Genomic DNA, 27,292 nt, shown 5'->3' with positions numbered 1-27,292 from the left:
TCAGTGCCCCATGAAATGACACTATATACATTCCACAGACCCTACTGAGTATTCCCTACAATACCTTTAATATGGCACCAAGAATAATTTTTGCTTTATACGCCAATATGTTTTCCATGTACAGTGATTTGCATTTGGGACATTTATTTGGCTTTGGAACATTGCAAATGTCACTTAAATATCAACAAATATGAATAATTGTTAAATGTTTAGACAATTATTTTTCGTATCCCGTGAATAAATACAGGGGGCTTTTATTTTGAACATTTGCGGAATTTCGTGACACGGAAGTACTTTTTTAGTATTGTTGATAACATGCTGATATGATAATGCATTTTCCTGAAATCTACAAAATGAAGGGAACGGAAAAAATGATTTAACGGCTCAGGTCGACGTGATATTGTAACGAATTAACTCCTAACGGTACTAGCCTCTTGCCAAGTTAGTAGTGGTAGTTCAGAAAGGAGTGTTCTGACGTAGCTAACGTTAGTTGCTAGCTTGGCTACTGTAAACAAGCCATCTGGCGACCTGTCACTGCTGGATTTGGTCACTGTCAAGTGCTTTCACTGTGGTGAGATGCCTATCGAAAGAACTCTCTCGGATCTCCGTTCACGGTTGGAGGGTAGGTGTTCTTTGTCTATCATATACTCCAATGATGTCCTACTACTCCTAGGTACAGGCTAGCTAGTTTTAGGTCATGTTCTAAAAAAATGATCTCAATTAACATAATGTTCACTGACTAGCTAACGTTATTTACCGTTTCTCTAGCTCGATATGATTGTGAATTAGCTAGGTTTATAGAAAATGGCTTTTCATATCACATCATTGACAATGAAAAGTAGTAGAAATGGTGTTTGCAAGAGAATTGAACGATATACAGCATTTCAACTTGCACTACACTTCCTGTCTAATGTCTATTTCTGTCCTGCATTTCCAACCCACACCTTTAGGGTCGAAGGGCAAAGGCTCCTCCACTACTGATTACACATTAATCTGGAGGATCATGCCCCTAAACCCTGCTGCTCTTCCCTGTGTTTGTCAGAGACGTAGCTAGTAACTGAATCAGTCTGATGAGGAAATGCAGTTCTGACCGTCATCAGTGCATGTGTCTATACTGACTCTCAAGATATTATATCCTGTTAATGATTTTCTGAACTGAAGCACAAAAACCCCAGAAGTTAATGGCTGCATTTATTAAGGTCATGTGGATGACTGTGGTCGTCTATTCAATTCACAATGTTGTCTCCAAATCTTGCATTTACTAAGAAAGCAGGGGCTGTACCAGCTAATGACAGAGCCTATTGAGTTCTCCCCCAATTTCCTCTTGAAGACGATGCAGTGACAGAGTTATGCATGAGTAACAGTGGAATCAATTGTCTTTGTCTTGGTTATATGGTACTGTATGTGGATTCCGTGTGGGCAAAATCGCTCTTAGTGTGTCGTGAGATCACACCATGTTTATGTGGGCATGGCCACTGAATTAAGCTCTTAGCTAGGTTTTGAAGGTTCCACAGCCTATGTAGTGAAAGTGTTGTTGATATAACTAAAGATTTAAATAAAATTATTATGATTCAGGTTTGATTTGATGTCAATGGAAGATTTGTGTGTAGAGTAAGCTTCTGTTGCTCGTGCATATCGAGTCAGGATTAGGCCCAATGATTTATATATATATATATACACTAGATGACTGATTGGGGGTGCTGTTTTGATGCCACCGTGCCTCCATCTTGGCACTCCCCCAAAAATGCATTCATTAATGTCTACATTCGTTTTTGCCACATTTATTATATTGCAAACACCTTAATGCATACTTTGAAATTATATTATACGAGCTAAACATAAAAAATAAAAAAAACATTTTCCTTAATGTATATTTTCTGAGATTACTAAAGTTACTGTCCCCGCCACAACAACAAAAATACTTAAATACTGTACATGTGATTTTTGTCCTTCAAAAGTTTAATTGAAATACGGTATAATTCTATTTTATTCCTATGGAGGACTGCTCCTACTAGGGAGGGCCAATATGGCCGACCGTGCGTTCAAATCCTCTCAATGGCCAATACATAGCAAAATGCATTCTAGGGCTTATATACATCATTGATTGGGTCTAAATGAGTTTACAGTCTGTAGGAGTGCGAGAAGATGCAGTGTTTGTCTTAGACACTCTAATCCATTTAGCCTATAGGCCAGTGCCATACAGGGCGGCGATGGTCTTGCACCATGATTGAATGTGCAGGAGAAAGTAATTACACACAGAAACCTGGTATGTTAAAAGCCTATCAGTTGTTGTAAAGCCTGATGGGGCAAGATGTCTTTTTTACCGTTAACCCATAGGATATGAGAAGATTGAGGAAGCTACATCGAGGACCTCTATAGCTGACCTTGAGGATGCCAGACTTATATTCATCAATCAGCCTCAACTCACTAAGTTCTGCACCAATCATGTCAGGTAGCCCGAATGTTTACATTTATAAATAAACTAATTTGTAGGCCTATGTTATTAGTTTGTAATGACCATTTTGCCAAGTCAATTCTTGGTAAACACCTGATAATGTCTGTACCGTGCTGCTGAATATTGTTGTGGGTTTCTCTCTGGCCTTTTCCAGCACAGCCAAATACAATGTGCTTACCTTCCTTCCTCGATTCCTATACGCTCAGTTCAGGAGGGCTGCTAACTCATTCTTCCTGTTCATTGCACTACTGCAGGTGGGTCTAAATAATTATACAATGTATTTTGCACATTTCAGCACTGTTTAGCAGACAGAAATTCTCACCTATCAGACACACATCGTGGTTGTTAAATGGATAGTTAACTTTTTGAAGTTTAACCTTATTAAACGACTTAATCGAAAATCGGTTTTGTAAAAAAGGGTTAACTATGGCTTTAACACACAGACTAACTATGTCTCCATTCTCCTGGTAGCAAATTCCGGATGTTTCTCCCACAGGACGGTGGACTACCCTGGTTCCTTTGATCCTCATCCTGTTGGTGGCAGCCCTGAAGGAGATCGTTGAGGATCTGGTGAGGACCATAGAACTAGAATGACATTAAATATATCTATATTTCTATAGAGAGGACATCCGTTATGTGTTCTCTGAAAACGTGCCCAAGTGCATGGCATGTCTGAAAGTCGTTCTTGACCGTGTGGTTTTTGATTTTCTTGAAACTGATTCCATAAAAAGGTCCTTTGGATGAAGGATGCTTGACATATAATAAAACATTGGACAGAGATAATTTCACATTTGAATGTTCTGCCCAACAGAAACGTCACAAAGCAGATAGGGTGGTCAACAGGAGGGAGGCCCAAGGTAAGAAACTGTTGAAATCATTTATCTATTACTGCTTTTCAAACAGCTGTAGGTTATTGGACATATTTTAGTATCAGGATCTTATTAGATTTTTTTACCTTTATTTAACTGGGCAAGTCAGTTAAGAACAAATTCTTATTTTCAATGACAGCCTAGGAACAGTGGGTTAACTGCCTGTTCAGGGGCAGAAAGGCAGATTTGTACCTTGTCAGCTCAGGGATTTGAACTTGCAACCTTTCGGGTACTAGTCCAACGCTCTAACCACCAGGCTACCCTGCCGCCCCATTTGCTAACATAGTTTTCTCTCTGTGTCCCCCTCTCCTCTTCCTCTTTCCCTATTTCTGCCTTCTCTCTCTTTGTCAGTTCTGAGAAATGGAGCATGGGAGATTGTTCACTGGGAGAAGGTATGTCCCTCAATCTCAGGCCAGAGTCAGGTATTTTCTGCTTACTTTCTCTGCCTTCAGATGGGCTAAATCCTAGTTGTTGTTTGATGTCTAGTGATTCAATTGTTAAATTGAGCCGCGGTCTGTCACTGAATAGGGTGTACATTTAACTTGTCATATTTTAAGTTGTCATATTTTACATTGCCTAGTAGTTTATTCTTCATTAGGGGGGAGAGACTTAGGATTCAGACCTAGCTACTGATTTAAACACATGTAAACTCAGCAAAAAAAGAAACGTCCTCTCACTGTCAACCGGAGTTTATTTTCAGCAAACGTAACACGTGTAAATATTTGTGTGAACATAACAAGATTTAAGAACTGAGACAAACTGAACAAGTTCCACAGACATGTGTCTAACAGAAATTGAATAATGTGTCCCTGAACAAAGAGGAGTCAAAATCAAAAGAAACAGTCAGTATCTGGTGTGGCCACCAGCTGCATTAAGTACTGCAGTGCATCTCCTCCTCATGGACTGCACCAGATTTGCCCGTTCTTCCTGTGAGATGTTACCCCACTCTTCCACCGAGGTACCTGCAAGTTCCCGGACATTTCTATGGGGAATGGCCCTAGCCCTCACCCTCCAATCCAACAGGTCCCAGACGTGCTCAATGGGATTGAGATCCGGGCTCTTCGCTGGCCATGGCAGAACACTGACATTCCTGTCTTGCAGGAAATCATGCACAGAATTAGCAGCATGGCTGGTGGCATTGTCATGCTGGAGGGTCATGTCAGGATGAGCCTGCAGGAAGGGTACCCCATGAGGGAGGAGGATGTCTTCCCTGTAACACACAGCGTTGAGATTGCCTGCAATGACAGCAAGCTCAGTCCGATGATGCTGTGACCCTCCACCTCCAAATCGATCCCTCCCCAGAGAACAGGCCTCGGTGTAACGCTCATTCCTTTGACGATAAATGCGAATCTGACCATCACCCCTGGTGAGACAAAACCGCGACTCGTCAGTGGAGAGCACTTTTTGCCAGTCATGTCTGGTCCAGCGACGGTGGGTTTGTGCCCATAGGCGACATTGTTGCTGGTGATGTCTGGTGAGGACCTACCTTACAACAGGCCTACAAGCCCTCAGTCCAGCCTCTCTCAGCCTATTGAGGACAGTTTGAGCACTGATGGAGGGATTGTGCGTTGCTAGTGTAACCCGGGCAGATATTGTTGCCATCCTGTACCTGTCCCGCAGGTGTGATGTTCGGATGTACCGATCCTGTGCCGGTGTTGTTACACGTGGTCTGCCACTGCGAGGACGATCAGCCGTCCCGTCTGTCCCAGCTGTCCCGTCCCGTCTCCCTGTAGCGCTGTCTTCGGCGTCTCACAGTACGGACATTGCAATTTTTTTCCTTAGCCACATCTGCAGTCCTCATGCCTCCTTGCAGCATGCCTAAGGCACGTTCACGCAGATGAGCAGGGACCCTACCGTCTGTAAGCTGTTAGTGTCTTTACGACCGTTCCACAGGTGCATGTTCATTAAGTGTTTATGATTCATTGAACAAGCATGGGAAAGTGTTTAAACCCTTTACAATGAAGATCTGTGAATTTATTTGGATTTTTTACGAATTATCTTTGAAAGACAGGGTCCTGAAAAAGGGAAGTTTCTTTTTTTGCTGAGTTTGTGTTTATCTACATAATGTCTAGTAACTGCTATAGTGTTCTTTGCAGGTAGAGGTGGGAGATGTAGTCACATTAAATGGGAGAGAATACATCCCTGCAGACTCGATCGTGCTGTCCTTCAGTTAGTGCTAGAAACACAGTTTGTTGTGGTTATGCTTCTCTGCTTTAGGCTTCGGTAACCTCTGACCCTTTCTAGCTTCAGTAGGTCACGCTATCTGTGTTAGTTGTTCTGATGTCTTGTTTTGAAGTAGTCTCACTCTTTCTTTCCCTTCCTCTCCCCTTCCCGACGTTCCCTGTGTTCTGTCTGTGTGCCCGTGTTTCTGACCCCACCCCCTACCGTTCCCTGTGTTCTGTCTGTGTGCCCGTGTTTCTGACCCCACCCCCTACCGTTCGCTGTGTTCTGTCTGTGTGCCCGTGTTTCTGACCCCACCCCCTACCGTTCCCTGTGTTCTGTCTGTGTGCCCGTGTTTCTGACCCCACCCCCTACCGTTCCCTGTGTTCTGTCTGTGTGCCCGTGTTTCTGACCCCACCCCCTACCGTTCCCTGGTTGCTCCTGATACGTTCTTTTGCGGGTAACTTAGGTGACGGTCGGGGACGTAGTCAGAGCCAGTGACGGGGACCACCTCCCGGCGGACCTCGTCCTGCTGGCGTCCAGGTCGGGGGTCTTGTAGTCTACTGGCTATGGGGCTGAAATCAAACCCTTTGTACAGTGTTGCACCTATCACCTTTTTACTAGTCCACCTTGGTTGTAAAGGACACAAGAGGAAGAAAGGATCCTACTTTAATTATTTGAACATGCTCAATGCCAAATGCCCCGTGTCATACTTGAATCCTGCGGAGCGGGACTGCTCCCCTTGTTGACACGATCTCTGTTTGTACCAGGCCATCATCTCTTCCTCTCTGCGTTACTGTCTAAAATCAAAGGACTAGCTAGGTTATTGTACTGATAACAAACCTAGTTATTAGACCACAGAGCACTCATCTTGGAGTTTAGTGCTTTACTGTCTCCCTGTTGCTATGGCTACTGTAGCATTGCTGTTCTCTCCCTGGATCTCTTTCCCTATTGTTAGATAACTTCTGTGAACACCATTATAGAGCAATTCTAGATTGTTTTGACGGTCACTTTCTCTTCACCAGCGAGCCACATGCTATGTGCTACATCGAGACTTCGAATTTAGACGGGGAGACCAACCTAAAGATACGACAGGTGAAGGTTCTTAATACACACACACACACACACACACACACACACACACACACACACACACACACACACACAAACATACCACTTATTACGTTACATTGTGGCCCAGATAGGAGTCAGCTCATCAACTCACCCCTGCACCTCTTCCTTCCCCAACCAGGGTCTTCAGGTCACAGCGGATGACAAGGTTGCTGATAGTCTGTCGCGGCTGAGCGGGTGCATGGAGTGCGAAAGCCCCAATCGCCACCTCTACGACTTTGTAGGCGTCATCCGATTAGAGGGTCGTAGGTGAGAGAGATCTACCTGTCTATCAATCAATTACATATATATATATGTGTGTGTGTGTGTGTGTGTGTGTGTGTGTGTGTGTGTGTGTGTGTGTGTGTGTGTGTGTGTGTGTGTGTGTGTGTGTGTGTGTGTGTGTGTGTGTGTGTGTGTGTGTGTGTGTGTGTGTGTGTGTGTGTGTGTGTGTGTGTGTGTGTGTGTGTGTGTGTGTGTGTGTGTGTGTATGTATGTATGTATGTATGTATGTATATATATATATATATATATATATATATATATATATATATATATATATATGTATAGGTCCTAGCCCTTTCTACAGCAACAGTAACCCGGCCTAGACCTCCATAGAGCATACAGCAGCACAGTGCCAAGGAACACTTCTGTCTTACTATTCTTTCATACAGTCCTTTCAGAAAGTATCCACCCTCTGACACAGCTTACATAGCCAGTGTGAATCATTCATTCCTAGGGTTTCCCAAGGAATCCTCCAACCAGTGTTTCTGGGAAAACCTGGGAAACCCTACTAATTCCGTCTCTTACCCCTGATATCCACCGATCCGTTCTCCCCAGTCCCGTGCCTTTAGGTCCGGAGCAGATCCTTCTCCGTGGAGCCCGGCTCCGGAACACGCAGTGGGTGAACGGCGTGGTGGTGTACACGGGGCACGACACCAAGCTGATGCAGAACAGCACGCGGCCTCCGCTTAAGCTGTCCAGCGTGGAGCACATCACCAACACCCTGATCCTGGCGCTGTTCGGCTGCCTGCTGGTCATCTCCCTGGTCTGCTCGGCCGGACAGACACTCTGGAAGAGCCAGCATGGGGACTTCGCCTGGTACATGGACCTCAACTGTGAGTACTTTACTTTTCTTTATGTTAACTTACTTTATGTTACGTTTTATTACTTTACGTTAAATTCTACTTTGCGTTATTCTACTTTACGTTATTCTACTTTATTTGACTTTATTCTATTAGTACAACGTGATGTAGGATGGATACGATCATGGAGGCACTTTATATCAGACTGATATATTATTGGATAATTCCAATGTAATGTTTGATCTATCTGTAACTTGTGTATGATCCCAATTTAGTACCCAGTAAATGTCTGATGTATAATAATTTACATTAACCATTATCCTCTCAGTAAATGTCTGATGTATAATAATTTACATTAACAATTATCCTCTCAGTAAATGTCTGATGTATAATAATTTACATTAACCATTATCCTTTCAGTAAATGTCTGATGTATAATAATTTACATTAACCATTACCCTTTCAGTAAATGTCTGATGTATAATAATTTACATTAACCATTACCCTTTCAGTAAATGTCTGATGTATAATAATTTACATTAACCATTACCCTCTCAGTAAATGTCTGATGTATAATAATTTACATTAACCATTATCCTTTCAGTAAATGTCTGATGTATAATAATTTACATTAACCATTACCCTTTCAGTAAATGTCTGATGTATAATAATTTACATTAACCATTACCCTTTCAGTAAATGTCTGATGTATAATAATTTACATTAACCATTACCCTTTCAGTAAATGTAATGACATTTTGTTTTTATTTCTTTACCACTGTTGTCTTAACAGCTCCAGGTAACAACCTTTCTCAGAGGCCTGTAGAAATGTTTTTGGTTGTATCCCCCAGACTAGTGACTTAGACCTCGTTCTTCATTAAAATAGAGCTTGCTTAGAAGTAGAGCTGTAGATGATTTGATATGTGAATTCGATGGCCCATGGTAAACAATGTGTCTCGTGTCTACCTAGCTAGTCGTGTTTTAAAGGCGTACTGTAGCAAAACAAAAAGCGAGTGTTCAGATTATAAATCCCTATTTTGTTCAACTCTGTTTTGCACCTTTTTATCCCTAATGAACATGTTCCAGGTCAAAAGAAAGGGTTTGTTGTGGCACCTGACATTCAAATTAGATTGAAGGTAATTTCTCTGTGTAACTTGCTCTAACTCCTTCCTAACAGATGGAGGCGCTGCCAACTTTGGCCTCAACTTCCTCACCTTCATCATTCTCTTCAACAACCTCATCCCCATCAGTCTACTGGTCACCCTGGAGGTCATCAAGTTCATCCAGGCGTACTTCATCAACTGGGTGGGAAAATCACTGCATTACACAACCTCTTACTTCATCAACTGGGTGGGAAAATCACTGCACTGCACAACCTCTTACTTCAACAACTGGGTGGGAAAATCACTGCATTACACAGCCTCTTACTTCATCAACTGGGTGGGAAAATCACTGCACTGCACAACCTCTTACTTCAACAACTGGGTGGGAAAATCACTGCATTACACAGCCTCTTACTTCATCAACTGGGTGGGAAAATCACTGCATTACACAGCCTCTTACTTCATCAACTGGGTGGGAAAATCACTGCACTGCACAACCTCTTACTTCATCAACTGGGTGGGAAAATCACTGCATTACACAGCCTCTTACTTCATCAACTGGGTGGGAAAATCACTGCATTACACAGCCTCTTACTTCATCAACTGGGTGGGAAAGTCACTGCACTATACAGCCTCTTACTTCAACAACTGGGTGGGAAAATCACTGCACTGCACAACCTCTTACTTCAACAACTGGGTGGGAAAATCACTGCATTACACAACCTCTTACTTCATCAACTGGGTGGGAAAGTCACTGCACTATACAGCCTCTTACTTCATCAACTGGGTGGGAAAATCACTGCATTACACAGCCTCTTACTTCATCAACTGGGTGGGAAAATCACTGCATTACACAGCCTCTTACTTCATCAACTGGGTGGGAAAATCACTGCATTACACAGCCTCTTACTTCATCAACTGGGTGGGAAAATCACTGCACTGCACAACCTCTTACTTCATCAACTGGGTGGGAAAATCACTGCACTGCACAACCTCTTACTTCAACAACTGGGTGGGAAAGTCACTGCACTGCACAGCCTCTTACTTCATCAACTGGGTGGGAAAATCACTGCATTACACAACCTCTTACTTCAACAACTGGGTGGGAAAATCACTGCACTGCACAACCTCTTACTTCATCAACTGGGTGGGAAAATCACTGCACTGCACAACCTCTTACTTCATCAACTGGGTGGGAAAGTCACTGCACTATACAGCCTCTTACTTCAACAACTGGGTGGGAAAATCACTGCACTGCACAACCTCTTACTTCAACAACTGGGTGGGAAAATCACTGCACTACACAGCCTCTTACTTCAACAACTGGGTGGGAAAATCACTGCACTGCACAGCCTCTTACTTCATCAACTGGGTGGGAAAATCACTGCATCACACAGCCTCTTACTTCATCAACTGGGTGGGAAAATCACTGCACTGCACAACCTCTTACTTCAACAACTGGGTGGGAAAATCACTGCACTATACAGCCTCTTACTTCATCAACTGGGTGGGAAAGTCACTGCATTACACAACCTCTTACTTGGTATCTCAGTGGCGGTCAATTTCAATTTAATTCTGGTAGTGAACACTAAGTAGAAGTTTAAATGGAATAATACCACAGGAGTAAATGTATCTACTTAAAAAGTTCGATTTAAGTTTTGGCAAATATGGAATTTGATCTAGTATACGTGAGTGAGCATACAAATTGATGTCCGTACTATGGTAGATTTGGGACATTCAATTTATACAATGACTTTCTCCACATCTTGTGTATTGGGGATGTGAATGTGTTTGTGTTCAGGACATGGATATGCATTATGAGCCTACGGATACCTCTGCCGTGGCACGGACGTCCAACCTAAACGAGGAACTGGGCCAGGTCAAATACATCTTCTCTGACAAAACAGGCACCCTCACCTGCAACGTGATGCAGTTTAAAAAGTGCAGCATCGCCGGTGTCGCCTACGGGTGAGAAGGACTTGGCATTAATCCAACCATTTTATAGGCATGAATTAGCATGAATAATACTATGTACTTTGCTGGATAGGTAGAGTTGAAGTCGGAAGTTAACATACACTTTAGCCAAATATATTTCAACTCAACTTTTCGCAATTCCTGACATTTAATCCCAGTAAAAATTCCCTGTTTTAGGTTAGTTAGGATCAGCACTTTATTTAAAGAATGTGAAATGTCAGAATAATAGTAGAGAGAATGATTTACTTCAGCTTTTATTTCTTTCATCACATTCCCAGTGGGTCAGAAGTTTACATACACTCAATTAGTATTTGGTAGCATTGCCTTTAAATTGTTTAACTTGGGTCAAATGTTTTGGGTAGCCTTCCACAAGCTTCCCACAATAAGTTGGGTGAATTTTGGCCCATTCCTCCTGACAGAGCTGGTGTAACTGAGTCAGGTTTGTAGGACTCTTTTCTCGCACAAGCTTTTTCAGTTCTGCCCACAAATGTTCTATGGGATTGAGGTCAGGGCTTTGTGATGGCCACTCCAATGCCTTGACTTTGTTGTCCTTAAGCCATTTTGCCACAACTTTGGAAGTATGCTTGGGGTCATTGTCCATTGTCTTGGAGAATCGTCTCAGAAATATAACCCTCTTACAAGAACTTGTGAATTCAATATAGGCTTTAATACAAAGTATATCATTAGCCTAGATGGTCCGTGGAACACACACCTTCCCAGAGCACTGGCTCTGTCTTTATACACACACAGCATATGAGTTAATCACATATGTTAATTAAATTACTTCCCTTAGGTCATCTGGCACCATTATCTTTCATCTCAGGCTTCCTGCTTGTTTACGCCCAATAACGCCTGTATCCGCTCTTGATTAGATTACAATGGTGGCAGGACCCTCTCGTGTCCTAAAATTATTATATGTCTATCTTACCCTAAGCACTTACGGCCTTTCCTCTATTTAATCTTCATAATGGTGTCCTGCTCTTTCCATAAATGCACTTTGTGTCACATCCTCCTTTTTACCCGACGCAGTTATGCACTTTCAAGCACGTATGGCTTCGGCCATTATACCATCTGTTATTTCTAGGTTTCCTGTTTTTACCAGAATGGCAAATGCACTCACGTGTTTCCTTCTCCTCGTGTAGTCTAATGTACACCTATCTTTTGCTCAATTGTGTCATATCTGTCTCTATATGTCTAAGCACTTACTCCTACACCATTTGGAAGACCCATTTGCGACCAAGCTTTAACTTCCTGACTGATGTATTGAGATGTTGCTTCAATATATACACATAATTTTCCTTTCTCATGATGCCATCTATTTTGTGCACCAGCCCCTCCTGCAGCAAAGCACCCCCACAACATGATGCTGCCACCCCTGTGCTTCACGGTTGGGATGGTGTTCTCCGGCTTGCAAGACTCCCGCTTTTTCTCCAAACATAACGACGGTCATTATGGCCAAACAGTTATATTTTTGTTTCATCAGACCAGAGGACATTTCTCCAAAAAGTGCGATCTTTGTCCCCATGTGTAGTTGCACAACGTAGTTTGGCTTTTTTATGGCGGTTTTGGAGCAGTGGCTTCTTCCTTGCTGAGTGGCCTTTCAGGTTATGTCGATATAGGACTTGTTTTTACTGTGGATAAAGATAATTTTGTACCTGTTTCCTCCAGCATCTTCACAAGGTCCTTTGCTGTTGTTCTGGGATTGATTTGCACTTTTCGCACCTAAGTACGTTCATCTCTAGGAGACAGGATGCTTCTCCTTCCTGAGCGGTATGACGGCTGCGTGGTCCCATGGTGTTTATACTTGCGTACTATTGTTTGTACAGATGAACGTGGTACCTTCAGGCTTTTGGAAATTGCTCCCAGGGATGAACCAGACTGGTGGAGGTCTACAGTTGCTTTTCTGAGGTCTTGGCTGATTTCTTTTGATTTTCCCATGATGTCAAGCAAAGTGGCACTGTGTTTGAAGGTAGGCCTTGAAATACATCCACAGGTACACTTCCAATTGACTCAAATGGTGTCAATTAGCCTATCAGAAGCTTCTAAAGCCATGACATCTTTTTCTGGAATTTTCCAAGCTGTTTAAAGGCACAGTCAATTTAGTGTATGTAAACTTCTGACCCACTGGAATTGTGATACAGTGAATTATAATCTGTATCTAATTATAATCTGTAAACAATTTTTGGGGAAATTATGTGTCATACACAAAGTAAATGTCCTGGCCGACTTGCCAAAACTTGTTTGTTGACAAGAAATTTGTGGAAGAGATGAAAAACAAGTTTTAATGACTCCAACCTAAGTGTATGTAAACTTCCGACTTCAACTGTATCTCGTTGTCTTTTACTGTAGTGCTTGTCCACACAGTTATGTGGTGTAGTACAGATCTTTATTCTCATCTCTATTGTAAACATATTTAAAATAGTTGATAAACCAAACATGTCAGTATGTAATATTAGTTATTGTTGTTGTCTGAAAGGCACAACACAGACAGTCCTGAGGAAGAGGGCTTTGGCGATCCGACTTTACCGGAGAATCTCCACAATGATCACGTGAGTACAGAACATTAGACTATGTACTAGCTGTCAGTATCAACGTTTTTTTTCATCTCTTTTTTTGTGTGTGTGTCATGTATTAATTGTGTTTGTGTGTGTGCGCCCAGCCCACAGCCACTATTATCCAAGACTTTCTGACCATGATGGCTGTGTGCCACACTGCTGTTCCTGAGAAGACTGAGGACACTATCGTCTATCAGGCCTCTTCCCCAGGTACACACGTCTACAATACCATGCTCCAGCTCTCAAATGCATTGGATTACACCTCTTGTACTATATTGCACCTCTTGTACTATATTGCACCTCTTGTACTATATTGCACCTCTTGTACTATATTGCACCTCTTGTACTATATTGCACCTCTTCTACTATATTACACCTCTTCTACTATATTACACCTCTTCTACTATATTACACCTCTTCTACTATATTACACCTCTTCTACTATATTACACCTCTTCTACTATATTACACCTCTTCTACTATATTACACCTCTTCTACTATATTACATATATTACACCTCTTCTACTATATTACACCTCTTCTACTATATTACACCTCTTCTACTATATTACACCTCTTCTACTATATTACACCTCTTCTACTATATTACATATATTCTACCTCTTCTACTATATTGCACCCCTTCTACTATATTGCACCCCTTCTACTATATTACAGCCCTTCTACTATATTACATCTCTTTTAATATATTATAGCTCTTCTACTATTGTCTTTATGACGTTGTACAGTCTAATTTTTGATTCTAGAATGATTCTACACCTTCACTCCTGAATATGAATATTCCCAACAATCTCAAGTTTACTTATTACGATGTTCCTTTCCCCTGTCTAGATGAGGGGGCCCTGGTGAGAGCAGCCAGCAGCCTGGGCTTTGTATTCTCTGGACGAACCCCAGACTCAGTCATCATACACGCTGTAAGTGGAACCAACTTATTATGCGATGCAGAATTAGTGTTAAACAATGTTTGTTTGAATCAGAGCCATATATTTAGATGAATAGTTTGGATTTCTAGCTGCTATTTATGCTACATATTACTGTATAGGAACACATACCATTGTTTGTCTTTGTTACAGCTGGGAACAGAGCAAAGGTTTGAGTTGCTGAATGTCCTCGAATTTACAAGGTAGTTTTTTGTATGCATTTGATGAGTCTTGTAGATGTGTCCTGTCTATTGTTGGACTGTGTTTGTCTCTTGGTTCTCATTTGAAAACCCTGAACTTTACTCTTTCTTTAGTGATCGCAAAAGGATGTCGGTCATCATGCGCACACCGTCCGGGCGGATCCGACTTTACTGCAAAGGAGCGGTTAGTATGGACAACTAAGACTACACACATTTATGTGTTTTATGTGTTCCTCAAAGGAAGATAATGCAACTCCAGAGTTTGCTTTTCACACATTCTTTAAAGGGCGATTTGTACTTCCTGATTTGGCCTCATTTTAGATTTGGTTAATTAAGAAATGCTAGCTGCCATGACTGAATTCAAACGTTAGTTGGTTTCGGGATGTGGTTTGATGTGGGTGTCTCTTGTGTGTCTTCAGAGGTGGGAAGAGTTAGCCAAATCATTTTGCCAAATAACTTCAGCCAGCTGGTGTGCAACCGTGACAAAATTGGTTTCACTTTGGATAGCCCATTTCTGGGGATAGTTAGCGTCCATCAATAAATGACACATTGTAAATGGGACAATATTTTCATGTTCTTCATCTTTTAGTTTTCACATTAAATGCTTTCAATATTTGTATATGAATTTCTACAATTTCTAATCGGTTTGAGGTTAAGAGATTTGGAGCTATTGAACTTTTTCAAAACATTGTCTCATGTAATTTACTGATGGTCCCTAACTTGCTCCATAGGGATATGGAATGTCAAACTAAATTGACCATGGGCATTACATAGGAAGAAATGCTATCAAATGCTCGCAAATCTGTTTTGTACAAGACTGACTTTATGACCAAAAATATCCTATTTACACTTTGTAGTCAATTTTGACACTAAAATAAATGTTTCTGACTCATATTGATAACACATAGGCGAAGTTGCTTTTTAGTGGCAGTCGCTCTTTAAAGCATTAACTGACATGCTTGTTGTTAGGTTGTTCCACCAATTAGGTGCCTGTTTGGGGGGGAAACTAAAACATTTTATTTCACCTAATTAAAAAATTCTGTCAACTTAATAAAACTTGTTTTCTCCCTTTATCAAGACGTTAAATAAAAGAAAGTACTATATTAAGTGTCAAATAAAATAACAAGGTTGACAATAGCATCTTAAATCATCCATGAATCCCCTTTTGACAGGGGGAATGGAAGCTTGTTGTGTGCAACAGGGAGAGGCAACTGAATGCAAGCTTCACCAAAACATTTTAAATTGTTAAAACATTCCTAGCCTGTTTATTTATGGGTAACAGCGTTGACGTGTTATGTTCGGCCCGCTCAGTTTTCCATCACAAAATACCAGAAAATTGCCAAAATGAGTAGAACCAGCTCACCTGGTTTTACACCTATGATTTGACTTTTAATGTTCAATGTTTCTTTTTGAAAAATGTATTTTTTTTAAAAATGCTAGTTTCAGCATATTAAAACCAGAGTTGGGTTCACGTAACAGGGTTGACCTTAAAATGAGTAGCAGGTTGTTGTTTTACATCTTAAAATGAATCACTAATAACAGGAAATAAATAATCATCTCCAGAAATGACTTTGTCAAAGCAACAAAATAACTATGGCTTTACAATGATGGTGAAAACATGGGGAAATGTTGGGGTTAAGTGGGTTAAAATCTTCCTAGAAAACACAGAGGATACACAGAAGGACATGTCAAAATGAAGAATCTTGATTCATATTAAAATCTGAGTTATTGAATTTTCCATGTGGTCTATGTTAAAGGGTACTTCATTTCATATACAGTAACAGGCTTTTTTTAAATGTATTTGTGCACAATTTCTACTTAAAATATAATTTCATTCAAAGGGACGCAAAAGGCACTCATTTTGTGGAATGACCTGTTATGTACTCAGATTTATAGAAAGGGAAGCCAGCTCTATAGCAGCTTCGTCCCTTACCCTGGTTCTTTGAACACTTAGTCAACTACTGTCTGCTCCCCCTGCACTGTCAGGAAGACCTCACCACTTCAGCCTCCTGCACCGTCGGAGATGCAACAATGGCAGGACTTGTGTACGTGGTCATTCTCTTGTCTGTGGCAGGTGTTCTGGGACAAAACGATGTGAGGAGTTTCTGTGCCTTGAACGCGTCATTGGTGGATCTGCCCTGTCCTCTCAGCTAATCCCAGTTGGAGTTGAGTCACAGAAAAAGTCTGGTGTAATCAATGGGTGAAGGGTGGACCTTTTTTTTATTTATGTTTTTAGATCTGAAACAGGATCGGCGGTATGCAGGTCGTGTGGAGTTACCGTGGGACTAGAAAGGAGGACTGCACCCTGACCATCAGACCTGAGAAAAGGTGACAAACGCAACGTATTACTTCATGTATAAAACCTACAAGTCGGGTTGGAAAGATGGCTCAGGTGGAGTCGCCCTCTCTGTCACAGACCTGCAGGTGATAAGGAGGAATATACTGAACTGTAGCATCACCAGCACTCTGATTGGAAACCCCACCGACATCTGGTACTAGAATGGACAACATGACTATATGAGAGCACTTCCCCTTTTACATCATCTCGTGCTACCATTTGTGGACGAAATTTAAATCCAGCTACTCGTGTGCTGTAAAAGGCCATGGATATCTCCACTCTCCTGCAGTGTGTCTTTATGATCAAGACTTTTGGAGCGTCAGTTTTTTTTATTTATTTTTTATTTCACCTTAATTTAACCAGGTAGGCTAGTTGAGAACAAGTTCTCATTTGCAACTGCGACCTGGCCAAGATAAAGCATAGCAGTGTGAACAGACAACAACACAGAGTTACACATGGAGTAAACAATAAACAAGTCAATAACATGGTAGAAAAGAAGAAAAAAAAGAGATTCTATATACAATGTGTGCAAAAGGCATGAGGAGGTAGGCAATAGGTGCCTAGAGGAGTATCTGTGCCTTGAGGGGCTCATATGTGGCCAAATCCAGTACTTACACACATCCCAGTCATTACACAGAACAAGGTTCATGGTGGTTTTTAAAGAAGAATTCTGAAGATCTGAGGCTGGACCCAGACTACACTGGTTGTGTGGAATACTATGGGAACAATGGGAGTGACTCCATCCTGGCAATTTAAAGGCCTGAGAGAGAGTGACTCAGCTGAGGTACAGGTTCAGATTAGGAACGACACATTCACTCTCTGAGGAATATGCTGGCAGTCCTGGGGTTATCCTGACTGTCACAGACCTCCTGTTAGCGATGGATCCTACGTCTGTGTCTGAGGAGGAGAGAGTTGTCCTAAAATGCCGTATGAAATGTACTCTGGATCTCAACACAAACTTTATTTGGTATAAGAACAGACAGCCTGTACCAAAGAATGATGCCTACTCCATCAGCCTGTACCTAGACCCAGTAAGTGTTGAGGATACAGGCCGCTACTCCTGTGCTGTAAAGGGCCGTGAGGATCTCCACTCTCCTGAACAGATACGGCCCAAAAAACACCTTTTGTGTCAATCAGTCCCTCTGGTGAAATAGTGGAGGGCAGTTCAGTGACTGAGCTGCAGCAGTGATGCCAACCCACCAGTGGACATTTTATACTTGTTGTATTTCAATAATACAACTTTGCGAAGTGTATTCGGACACAGTTATCGCATCACTAACGTCAGCTCTGAGGACAGTGGACAATACCATTGTGAGGCCAAGAATGAAAGAGGATGGATGAACTCCAAGCGCTGAGATGATCATTGTAGCATCTCTCCAGACTCCAGTGTTTTCCTGGGTTCCTGTGGTGGGGGCGGGGGTCTGTCCTGGATGCTGGAGCTCTTCTAGTCCTCATCTGCTGGATTCTGAAGAGGAAGGTCCACAGGAGGAGGTGATACCATAACAGTCACACATAGTGTTCACCCTAACCCCAACAATGACACGTACACAGCTCTGAACATAATGTCCAAGTCCCTTGAGTACGACACACTGGCAAGTGTGAGGGACTACGCCATTGACATGCACACATCTCCTCAGAGAGATGCTCAACCCCCAGTGTATAAGAACATGCAGAGGAGAGAATAACCACAGAACCCGGACTGAAGAGGATCGCCACAGGACCCGGACTGAAGAGGATCGCCACAGGACCCGGACTGAAGGGCCTTGGCACAGAGAGTCACTGCAACAGACAAAGCTAGTCCTAACATTTATCTACCCCTGCTATCGTAACGACCTATCTGGAAGTTTTATTTTATTTGTTATTGAATATTGAATTGTAATTATCTTCTCTTGAAATTCTCATTATCTATGTTGATGAGTACAGTATATTGGATTATGTAGCCTACCTATTTATGTCTATAGTAGTTTATGTTCTAACGTTAGGATTTGCAATTTCTGCATTTTTTATTACAACCTACTTTTCTCAGCTGCTAAAAGTGATTATATTAGTAAAAGCCTTTTAATGTTTTTTGCTTCTGGAACAAATTGCTCTTGATATACACTGAGGCCAGTTTATTAGGTACACAAGCCTGTTCACAAATGATTCGCTCCTACAGACAGTGAACCGTGGCTTGCTATAGAAAGCAGGCATTGAGGCATTCAGTTACTGTTCGATTGAACGTTAGAATGGGCAAAACGAGTGACCTAAGCGACATTGAGTGTGGTATGATCGTCGCTGTCAGGCACACCGGTTCCAGAATCTCAGAAACGCACGGCCTTCTGGGCTTTTCACACACGACAGTGTCTAGGGTTTACCGGGATTGGACAAACAAAAGACATCCAGTCAGCGGCAGTCCTGTGGTTGAAAACAGCTCGTTGAAGGAGAATGGTAAGAGTCATGCAAGCTAACAGGCAGGCCACAAACAGGCAAATAACGGCACAGTACAACAGTGGTGTGCAGAACGACATCTCGAAACACACAACTCGTCGGATGGGCTATTGCAGCAGACGACCACACCGGGTTCCACTCATATCGGCTAAAAACAGGGCTCGAGTGGGCACGCGATCACACTCACTGGACAATTGAGGAGTTGAAAAACATTGCCTGGTCTGATGAGTCTCGGTTCCTGTTGTCATGCTGATGGCAGAGTCGGGATTAAGCGTCAGCAACATGAGTCCATGGCTCCATCCTGCCTGGTGTCAACGGTACAGGCTGGTGGGGGTGGTGTAATCGTTTGGGTCCCTTGATACCAATTGAGCAACGTTTGAACTCCACATCGTATCTGAACATAGAATCCATGCCCTGAAGAATTCAGGCTGTTCTGGAGACGAAGGGGTGTCTGACCCGGTACATAATAAACTGGTCACTGAGTGTAAATTATATATTTTGTTGCTTTCAGATACAATGCATTTGAAGAAAGAAAAAAAAATCTTTGCCATATTGTTCTTTCTCATGATAGTCACACTTGTTTTCTTATTCTATTACAAACTATTAATGAGGACCTTTTTGAAAAATTCAGTGTAAATTAAATGCATGTTGTAAATTAGCTCAAAGTTAAATGTTTCGAAATATACAAAAAAATAAAACGAGTTTGCAGCAGTGCAATGTCCATTTTGTGGTAAAAAACAGTTATGATATCTTGCACATTCAAATAATTAGCCACGTTTGTTGCAACAATCTGGGTGTGTTTTCTGACAGGACTCTGTCATCTACGAGAGACTGGCGGACAGCTCCAAGTACAAAGACATCACTCTCAACCACCTGGAACAGTTTGCCACAGAGGGTGAGCTAGAGTTTCACTGTTCTCATGCATTCCAATGGCATTGTTATAGAGTAGGACTAGCTAGCCAATGAACCCCTTCACATGCAAGTATAGTGTTGTAATTTACTGTTGTCGTTATGATCTGGTTAGATCTGATAGGTTTAACCTATATGGTCATAGCTCCACCTTGCCCTCTGATTGGCTGGGCTGAATTTTCACTATGTTTCTTATACTTATCCAATTCTCTCAGATCTGTACTGTACAGGAGCATTGTATCATCTGTGTCTCTCTCTGTGTCTCTCTCTGTGTCTCTCTCTGTGTCTCTCTCTGTGTCTCTCTCTGTGTCTCTCTCTGTGTCTCGCTCTGTGTGTCTCTCTGTGTGTCTCTCTGTGTGTCTCTCCCTCTGTCTCTCTCTGTGTCTCTGTGTGTGTTTTGTCAGGATTAAGGACGTTGTGTTACGCTGTGACCAACATCTCAGATGAGTCATACGAGCAGTGGGCTGAGTTGTACCAGAGAGCCGCCACCTCCCTTGCCAACCGAGCTCTGAAAATGGAGGAGAGTTATGAGCTCATCGAGAGGGTAACCAATAGAAGAACCCTGTCTTTACAATAAACTAAAGACACACCGTAGACACCGTGTTTTTTTCTAAAGGACCCTGTGCCTTCTGCCTGTCAGAAAATACTATCATAAAGCGACAGCGTTTCCCGTAAGACGATACAAAATGGATTCTTTCAAGAGTTTGATGTAGCTACAATGTGGCATTGGTGTAGTCTGCCTCCATATCTTTATGTGCTTGATTTAAGCTTGACGGAAAGCAGGGTGGGAAGAATTTGTACTTTTTGCCGTTGCTCCACTGGTTCCATTGGACCAGGTAAGCTATATCAAGTGCACCTCAAGTATTTGAAAAGTATTTTACTTGTATTTTTTTCCCAGAACCTGCAGTTGCTTGGTGCCACGGCCATAGAGGACAAGCTACAAGACAAAGTCCCCGAAACCATAGAGACTCTGCTCAGAGCTGGCATCAAGATCTGGATCCTCACCGGAGACAAGCAGGAGACTGCCATCAATATAGGTGAGGAGGCACACACACACACACACACAACTCCACCTGCCAGTACACACTAAAAGTGCTCAGACCCACTTAGGTCCACTATAGATCAGTACCATCAAATGACATCCTTCTTACCCTCTGCCTCTCAAGGTCACTCGTGTAGGCTGCTGAGGAAGAACATGGGGCTGTTGGTCGTGAACGAGGAGACACTGGAAGTAAGTGTCAATCCCAATCTCGCCCTCCTGTCGTCAACAACAGAAAACAAAACACAACAACTGGATATGAGGCCCTTTTCTGTTCTGAGCATGTCGTTCATAAATGTGTTATTATGGCGCTAGCAACACCACGGCCCAGAATTCCATTCCCAGAGGAACCGTATGTAAGAAAACATCTATGTACTGTAAGTTGCTTTGTATAAAGGCATCTGCTAAATGGCATACATTCAATAACTTACTATATCTTAGGGGACGCGAGCGGCCTTGGGTCATCACTGTGGCATGCTGGGAGAGGCGCTCCACAGGGAGAACGACGTTGCCTTGGTGATGGACGGCGAGACGCTGAAGTACGCCCTCAGCTTGGAGGTGCGCCAGTACTTCCTGGACCTGGCCCTATCCTGCAAGGCCGTCATCTGCTGCAGGTAGCCAATCACAGCATAGGAGCCCTCCATTCATGCTGTTGCTATGAATTACAACTGAAGTTACAGTAGCATGGTATGTTACTTCATAAAGGGTTCATAGAAAGTGGACAAGCAGTTTATAGACTAAGTCATTGGTTCAAAGAGGAGTTATTAATAGTTTGTTATAAACAGCCAAACAATCACTTCAAGTGGTGTGATCATCTCACGGTTTCAAGGATTCAAAATGACAATCACGCAAATTCAACCAATGAGAACCCTCCATAAAACACTACAACCTGGTGTGTAGACTAGACAGTCAATAGGTAACACTGGTGTGTCGACTAGACAGTCAATAGGTAACACTGGTGTGTAGACTAGACAGTCAATAGGTAACACTGGTGTGTAGACTAGACAGTCAATAGGTAACACTGGTGTGTAGACTAGACAGTCAATAGGTAACACTGGTGTGTAGACTAGACAGTCAATAGGTAACACTGGTGTGTAGACTAGACAGTCAATAGGTAACACTGGTGTGTAGATTAGACAGTCAATAGGTAACACTGGTGTGTAGACTAGACAGTCAATAGGTAACACTGGTGTGTAGACTAGACAGTCAATAGGTAACACTGGTGTGTAGACTAGACAGTCAATAGGTAACACTGGTGTGTAGACTAGACAGTCAATAGGTAACACTGGTGTGTAGATTAGACAGTCAATAGGTAACACTGGTGTGTAGACTAGACAGTCAATAGTAGCAAAGTTCATGTCATTGTTACTCCTCAAAATAAAAACATTTGACAGACAGATGACAGAGTAAGACACTATAAACCAGCCCTCTCCAGCCCTGTTCCTGGAGAGATACCCTCCTGTAGGTGTTCACTCCAACCCTGTTCCTGGAGAGCCACCCTCCTGTAGGTGTTCACTCCAGCCCTGTTCCTGGAGAGATACCCTCCTGTAGGTGTTCACTCCAACCCTGTTCCTGGAGAGATACCCTCCTGTAGGTGTTCACTCCAACCCTGTTCCTGGAGAGAGACCCTCCTGTAGGTGTTCACTCCAGCCCTGTTCCTGGAGAGATACCCTCCTGTAGGTGTTCACTCCAACCCTGTTCCTGGAGAGATACCCTCCTGTAGGTGTTCACTCCAACCCTGTTCCTGGAGAGATACCCTCCTGTAGGTGTTCACTCCAACCCTGTTCCTGGAGAGAGACCCTCCTGTAGGTGTTCACTCCAGCCCTGTTCCTGGAGAGAGACCCTCCTGTAGGTGTTCACTCCAGCCCTGTTCCTGGAGAGATACCCTCCTGTAGGTGTTCACTCCAACCCTGTTCCTGGAGAGATACCCTCCTGTAGGTGTTCACTCCAGCCCTGTTCCTGGAGAGATACCCTCCTGTAGGTGTTCACTCCAACCCTGTTCCTGGAGAGATACCCTCCTCTAAGTGTTCACTCCAACCCTGTTCCTGGAGAGGTACCCTCCTGTAGGTGTTCACTCCAACCCTGTTCCTGGAGAGATACCCTCCTGTAGGTGTTCACTCCAATCCTGTTCCTGGAGAGATACCCTCCTGTAGGTGTTCACTCCAACCCTGTTCCTGGAGAGATACCCTCCTGTAGGTTTTAACTCCAACCCTGTTCCTGGAGAGATACCCTCCTGTAGGTTTTAACTCCAACCCTGTTCCTGGAGAACCACCCTCCTGTTCCTTCAACTCCAGTTGTAACTAACCTGATTCAGCCAATTATTAGAATCGGGTGCACTAGATTAGGGTTGGATTGAAAATCTACAGGACGGTATCTCTCCATGCACAGAGTTGGAGTTAACCTGCAGGACTGTATCTCTCCAGGAACAGGGTTGGAGTTAAAACCTACAGGAGGGTATCTCTCCAGGAACAGGGTTGGAGTGAAAACCTACAGGAGGGTATCTCTCCAGGAACAGGGTTGGAGTGAACACCTACAGGACGGTATCTCTCCAGGAACAGGGTTGGAGTGAAAACCTACAGGACAGTATCTCTCCATGCACAGACTTGAAGAGCCCTGCTATAAACAATCATATTCAGTGATGATTCAATATCACGTGTGTCCCCAGGGTGTCTCCACTGCAGAAGTCGGAGGTGGTGGACCTGGTCAAGAGGCAGGTGAAGGTGATCACCCTGGCCGTCGGTGACGGTGCCAACGACGTGGGCATGATCCAGACGGCTCACGTTGGCGTGGGCATCTCTGGCAACGAGGGCCTGCAGGCCGCCAACTCCTCCGACTACTCTATCGCCCAGGTAACCCCTCTATCACCTTAACACATCAATACTTCTGAATGTATTTGAGGACTGGTTTTTAGGGGGCAATAATATAATTTATGGCATTATTTAACAAGGGCAAATCGGCGATTTGATCATGTGGATATCACCTAACCCTAATACGTGGCATCTGGTCCCTGTCTCGCTCTGTCTGTCTCGCTCTGTCTGTCTGTCTCTGTCTGTCTGTCTCGCTCTGTCTGTCTGTCTCGCTCTGTCTGTCTGTCTCGCTCTGTCTGTCTCGCTCTGTCTGTCTCGCTCTGTCTGTCTCGCTCTGTCTGTCTCGCTCTGTCTGTCTCGCTCTGTCTGTCTCGCTCTGTCTGTCTCGCTCTGTCTGTCTCGCTCTGTCTGTCTCGCTCTGTCTGTCTCGCTCTGTCTGTCTCGCTCTGTCTGTCTCGCTCTGTCTGTCTCGCTCTGTCTGTCTCGCTCTGTCTGTCTCGCTCTGTCTGTCTCGCTCTGTCTGTCTCGCTCTGTCTGTCTCGCTCTGTCTGTCTCGCTCTGTCTGTCTCGCTCTGTCTGTCTCGCTCTGTCCGTCTATGTCTCTCTTTCTGTCTCTCTCTGTTTCGTTCCCTGTCTTTTCAGTTTAAGTACCTGAGGAATCTTCTTCTAGTCCATGGGGCGTGGAACTACAACCGAGTGTCCAAATGCATCCTGTACTGTTTCTACAAGAACATAGTGTTGTACATCATAGAGGTAGGGCTGCTTCAGGAGGGCCGCACAATTCTGGGGACTTTCACAAAAGGTCCAGAGTTTCCAGAAGTCCCAGTTGGAAGATTCCCAGAATTAGAAAGGAATAAGCAGGAAATCATCCAACCAGGTTTTTTCTTTTTCTTCTAATGTCTCATTGGGATTTTGTAAAAGTTCCCAGAATTCTGCAACCCTTTGAGGTCAACATGGATGTCAGTGTGTAACAGAGAACCTCAGTCACTCATTCATCTTGTTTTTCAGATCTGGTTTGCGATCGTGAACGGGTTCTCTGGTCAGATTCTATTTGAACGTTGGTGCATTGGTCTTTACAATGTGGTAAGTGTGTGTACACTCCTTAATTCACTCCTTACATGGAGTTCTCCCTGATTTACCCCCCTAGTAAAATATGAATGTATCACTTTTTAGTCTTTGTGTGTGTGTGTGTGTGTGTGTGTGTGTGTGTGTGTGTGTGTGTGTGTGTGTGTGTGTGTGTGTGTGTGTGTGTGTGTGTGTGTGTGTGTGTGTGTGTGTGTGTGTGTGTGTGTGTGTGTGTGTGTGTGTGTGTGTGTGAGACAGATCTTCACAGCGATGCCTCCTCTGGCCCTGGGTATATTTGAGCGCTGCTGCAAGAAAGAGAACATGCTAAAATACCCAGAACTCTACAAGACCTCCCAGAACGCACTGGGTTTCAACACCAAGGTACACCCTCCACCCATTAACCCCGGTCATTATCGCCTTGTGAAAAGGAGACGAGAGGCCATTCTCATTTACCAATCGTGAGAAGCACGAATTTGGGCGTATAACATTTGCATAATCATTTTTTCCCCACATTTCAACATTTGGGCATTTTACCAAGTTTTCAAAGATAAACAGATAAACGAACAATGCCTGCACAATCAAAATGTTTATAGCATTAGGGTCTTAAGGTCCATTTGGAAGTTGGAACTAGGCCCTCTTTGTTCATATGTTTCCCCCTGTCCCACTGCAGGTGTTCTGGGCTCACTGTCTCAACGGCCTCCTCCACTCTGTCATCCTCTTCTGGCTACCCCTGCTGATGTTCCAGCACGGTATGCTGTGTGTGTCTGTCCTGTCTGTCTAGCTGTCTCGGTCCGTTCTAGTATTAAGCAGTCCTGCATGTTTGGTTTCTTTTATTCCAGATACTGTGTCTTGGAACGGGAAGACTCCAGACTATCTTCTCTTAGGAAATATGGTTTACACGGTAGGTTGACTGCATGCCCAAAAGAAAGGTCTGGTTTGTTTTTGGATAGCCTTCCCAGCTCTCAATGAAATATCTGAAAACACTTTGCTAAAATTGTTTCTGAATTTAGTATACACACAGTAGCAAGACTTCGATAGAGACACGACACCTCTGATTTTCTATATCCTCATGAAATGTTGCCTGGTAAAGTGACTTGGTGTTTTCTCTCTTCTCCGTCCCCCAGTTTGTGGTGATAACCGTTTGTCTCAAAGCTGGACTGGAGACTTCATCGTGGACACTGGTGGGTTCAGTAGGCTTCCCATTTCTGTCATTCAGAATATGACGATGAGAAACAATTGCAAAGTGTGATGTTTTTCCTGACCTGCTCTGTTGCTCCCTCTGTAGTTCAGTCACATTGCCATCTGGGGCAGTGTGTTCCTGTGGGTGTTGTTCTTCTGGCTCTACTCCACCTGGTGGCCAGCTATAGCTATTGCACCAGACATGTCTGGTCAGGTAAAGTACAGATCACTCTATGTCCAACAATATGCATTTGTTGGACAAATATGTTGCACAATATGCAACACAGAAACAAACTTACTATTCACGTGTTCGAAAGTTTTAAGTGTGTGTGTTGCAGGCAGAGATGCTGTTCACCTCAGGAGTGTTCTGGATGAGTCTCCTCTTCATCCCTGCCACCTCACTGCTGTTTGACGTGGCGTTCAGAGTGTGAGTCCAGACCTTAATACATACAGTACTAGCTTCCGAGGAACAACTACGCTTTAAACAGCCCTTTCATTCTATGATATAATTTACATCTCTCTCTCTCTCGCTCAGGGTAAAGAGGTCTTTCTGGAAGAACCTGGTTGATGAGGTGCAGGAGCTGGAGGCTAAGGCTCAGGACCCTGGAGTAGTGGTTCATGGGAAAAGGTGTTTTTATACCGTCTAATTGTATTGAAAAAATAAAAATATCACATGCGCCGAATACAACAAGTGTAGACCTTACAGTGAAATGCTGAATACAACAAGTGTAGACCTTACGGTGAAATGCTGAATACAACAAGTGTAGACCTTACGGTGAAATGCTGAATACAACAAGTGTAGACCTTACGGTGAAATGCTGAATACAACAAGTGTAGACCTTACAGTGAAATGCTGAATACAACAAGTGTAGACCTTACAGTGAAATGCTGAATACAACAAGTGTAGACCTTACAGTGAAATGCTTACTTACAAGCTCTTAACCAACAATGCAGTTTTAAGAAGAAGAAAAAAAGTAAAAGATAAGAATAACAAATAATTAAAGAGCAGCAGTAAATAACAATAGCGGGGCTATATACAGGGGGTACCGTTACAGAGTCAATGTGTGCATGCTTT

The 27,292-nt window shown here is 43.1% G+C and overlaps 1 protein-coding gene across 2 annotated transcripts in view; it reads left to right on the top strand.

The window, feature by feature from the left end:
* The first annotated feature begins 284 nt into the window (after positions 1 to 284).
* Positions 285 to 27,292, top strand: part of LOC129811374 (probable phospholipid-transporting ATPase IA) — a 33,506-nt gene continuing 6,498 nt past the window's right edge. The window contains exons 1-32 of one of the 2 annotated variants that reach the window (XM_055862621.1): positions 285 to 622; positions 2,338 to 2,452; positions 2,610 to 2,709; positions 2,927 to 3,025; positions 3,267 to 3,312; positions 3,676 to 3,716; positions 5,954 to 6,027; positions 6,510 to 6,579; positions 6,737 to 6,864; positions 7,435 to 7,712; positions 8,857 to 8,984; positions 10,584 to 10,750; positions 13,233 to 13,305; positions 13,416 to 13,521; positions 14,165 to 14,247; positions 14,407 to 14,456; positions 14,568 to 14,637; positions 20,029 to 20,113; positions 20,532 to 20,671; positions 21,026 to 21,164; positions 21,294 to 21,358; positions 21,608 to 21,780; positions 23,832 to 24,015; positions 24,616 to 24,726; positions 24,982 to 25,056; positions 25,297 to 25,419; positions 25,709 to 25,787; positions 25,878 to 25,939; positions 26,163 to 26,219; positions 26,324 to 26,431; positions 26,556 to 26,644; positions 26,753 to 26,845. In XM_055862621.1, the coding sequence (XP_055718596.1) occupies positions 577 to 622; positions 2,338 to 2,452; positions 2,610 to 2,709; positions 2,927 to 3,025; positions 3,267 to 3,312; positions 3,676 to 3,716; positions 5,954 to 6,027; positions 6,510 to 6,579; positions 6,737 to 6,864; positions 7,435 to 7,712; positions 8,857 to 8,984; positions 10,584 to 10,750; positions 13,233 to 13,305; positions 13,416 to 13,521; positions 14,165 to 14,247; positions 14,407 to 14,456; positions 14,568 to 14,637; positions 20,029 to 20,113; positions 20,532 to 20,671; positions 21,026 to 21,164; positions 21,294 to 21,358; positions 21,608 to 21,780; positions 23,832 to 24,015; positions 24,616 to 24,726; positions 24,982 to 25,056; positions 25,297 to 25,419; positions 25,709 to 25,787; positions 25,878 to 25,939; positions 26,163 to 26,219; positions 26,324 to 26,431; positions 26,556 to 26,644; positions 26,753 to 26,845 (3,257 nt within the window). In that variant the 5' untranslated portion in view covers positions 285 to 576. Of the gene's footprint in view, positions 623 to 2,337; positions 2,453 to 2,609; positions 2,710 to 2,926; positions 3,026 to 3,266; positions 3,313 to 3,675; positions 3,717 to 5,420; positions 5,498 to 5,953; positions 6,028 to 6,509; positions 6,580 to 6,736; positions 6,865 to 7,434; positions 7,713 to 8,856; positions 8,985 to 10,583; positions 10,751 to 13,232; positions 13,306 to 13,415; positions 13,522 to 14,164; positions 14,248 to 14,406; positions 14,457 to 14,567; positions 14,638 to 20,028; positions 20,114 to 20,531; positions 20,672 to 21,025; positions 21,165 to 21,293; positions 21,359 to 21,607; positions 21,781 to 23,831; positions 24,016 to 24,615; positions 24,727 to 24,981; positions 25,057 to 25,296; positions 25,420 to 25,708; positions 25,788 to 25,877; positions 25,940 to 26,162; positions 26,220 to 26,323; positions 26,432 to 26,555; positions 26,645 to 26,752; positions 26,846 to 27,292 lie in introns of both variants that reach the window. The other variant, XM_055862622.1, reaches the window with a different exon arrangement.

The sequence above is a fragment of the Salvelinus fontinalis genome, chromosome 15 (genome assembly GCF_029448725.1).
Source record: "Salvelinus fontinalis isolate EN_2023a chromosome 15, ASM2944872v1, whole genome shotgun sequence".
Taxonomy (NCBI): domain Eukaryota; kingdom Metazoa; phylum Chordata; class Actinopteri; order Salmoniformes; family Salmonidae; genus Salvelinus; species Salvelinus fontinalis.
This window is presented reverse-complemented; position numbering and strand designations above follow the sequence as displayed.